The 1,822-nt window shown below is 36.2% G+C and overlaps 1 protein-coding gene across 1 annotated transcript in view; it reads left to right on the top strand.

Moving 5' to 3' along the window:
• Positions 1 to 1,577, top strand: part of CLEC9A (C-type lectin domain family 9, member A) — a 23,068-nt gene extending 21,491 nt beyond the window's left edge. Inside the window, exon 4 of the mRNA XM_012652145.1 lies at positions 1,452 to 1,577. Coding sequence (XP_012507599.1) covers positions 1,452 to 1,577 — 126 coding nt within the window. The remainder of the gene's footprint in view (positions 1 to 1,451) is intronic.
• The last annotated feature ends 245 nt before the right edge of the window (positions 1,578 to 1,822 follow it).

The raw sequence follows: 1,822 nt of genomic DNA, 5'->3' as shown, positions 1-1,822 counted from the left end.
CACTTCTATTTTTTTTTTAAGTCTAGAGTAAATGTAAATTTCACCCAGAAATCTATAAGTCATTGGGAGAGGTGGTGTGATGCCCGCTGATTGATATTTTCCTAAATAAATTAATAAATTGGGCCTTTTAAACCCACCGTCTGCCCATTGTCTTTTCTGTGTATTTTCTAGGCTTTCAGACATTATGTTATCAGACTGATAGAATGGGGGGACAGAGGTATGGATTTCTAAACTGGAAGGAGGGTAGGCTTCTATCAGCAGACTGTCAATGTCCTTTTTAGGACTTCATTATTCCACTAGAGAGACAAACTACTAGAATTTCACACAGGTGAAAGAAATAGTTAAGATGCCAGTATCAGTGTGACCTTCAGGAAAGGACAACCATAAGCTCCCTCTTACTGACCATCCTCACCACTCAAATCAAAGGGCTTAGGGTCTGGACTTCTAAGGTTAACACTCCAGCACTTTTAACTGCATCTCTCAATGCCTCAGTTTTCTTACTGTAAAATAATATAACTTCAAAATATTGCTCGAGGATGACATTAGAGATATATGGAAGTACTGAGACGTGTCTTGCACAGAGTCGAACAGTCTGTCAGTGCTCAATATGGTACATCACCAGTCATCTCTAGGCATCAATCTTATTTGTGAATTCCAGGTAAAAAAGATCCCTTTTTCTGCTCATGTTGCAGGGATATGGAGAAGATAAAGTTTATATGTAAAATGTCATCAACTCTCTGGAGAGAGTATCTGTTTTAAAGTTAGTGAATTCTCTTCAAGTAAATCTGTAAGTGAATCAATAGACAATCTCTGTCCTAGGTTTGTAAGCCTACACATTTATTTCTGACCCTATGAAAAATGTATACCTGTTATATTCAGTAATCAGTCAGAGTTCGTTTCTACAAGAATAAGGAGAAAATAATTTGTTAAAGATATGCAGTAAACCAAGAAGACTAGAACTAAATTATTACAACTATGGGTTCAAAAAATTATTTTCTGTGAAAACTTGACAAAAATTAGAAATGTTTCTTTCAACAAAATGTGTTTACAATTAAATTGCTTCTAGACTTTCCTAAACTCTTTCCCGTATTGAAGTATACTGGATTACTATGTGGTCTATGATGTCAAAGATATTTTTACTTCTGACTTCTGATAATGAAGGTTTAGAACAACACTTACCTTTTTTTGACATATACTATTTGCCAGACTCTCAATCTACTGAAACAATACTAATCCCAGTAGCCTATTGTTTCCACAGTCCTTACCACCGCATTGATTATATAGCGTTAGAAAAGTCTAGAAAATGTATCCTCACTTTTTTAAAATACTTTCTTTCTCCAACTCTCAGGTTTCCATTAATTTCTAGCTAGGCAAAATGTCATACTTTACATTTCACTGTAGTTTGTTTGTTTGTTTTTCTCAGTTCACAGATCAGGCCTTGTTTCTTACAGGATTTTATCACTGGCAGCTTGAGGAAGATCAAAGGAAGCCATGGTTACTGGGTGGGGCTGTCTCAGGGTGGACCCAGCAGCCCTTGGCTTTGGCAAGATGGCTCTGCTCCTTCCCCTGACCTGTAAGTCTCTGAGGAAATGTTATAAGACAAATTAGAAACATGAGGGAACTCAAAAGTGTACTTTACTTTATACCTTAGATTTCCTCCAGGAGGCATAAGCAGTTTGATAATTTTACTTAATGCTGACTGGAATTAAACTAACGTAATTAAGAGTAGCTTCAATGCTTCTAAATCTTTCTCCTTCTCAGCCCTGCTGTTATCCTCTAGAAAAACCAAACCAAAATTTGTCTGAATGAACAATGTAATTAT

The sequence above is a fragment of the Propithecus coquereli genome, unplaced genomic scaffold (genome assembly GCF_000956105.1).
Source record: "Propithecus coquereli isolate 6110/MARCELLA unplaced genomic scaffold, Pcoq_1.0 Scaffold380, whole genome shotgun sequence".
NCBI lineage: Eukaryota > Metazoa > Chordata > Mammalia > Primates > Indriidae > Propithecus > Propithecus coquereli.
The sequence above is the reverse complement of the archived record's forward strand: the minus strand, read 5'-3'. Positions and strand labels throughout refer to the sequence as shown.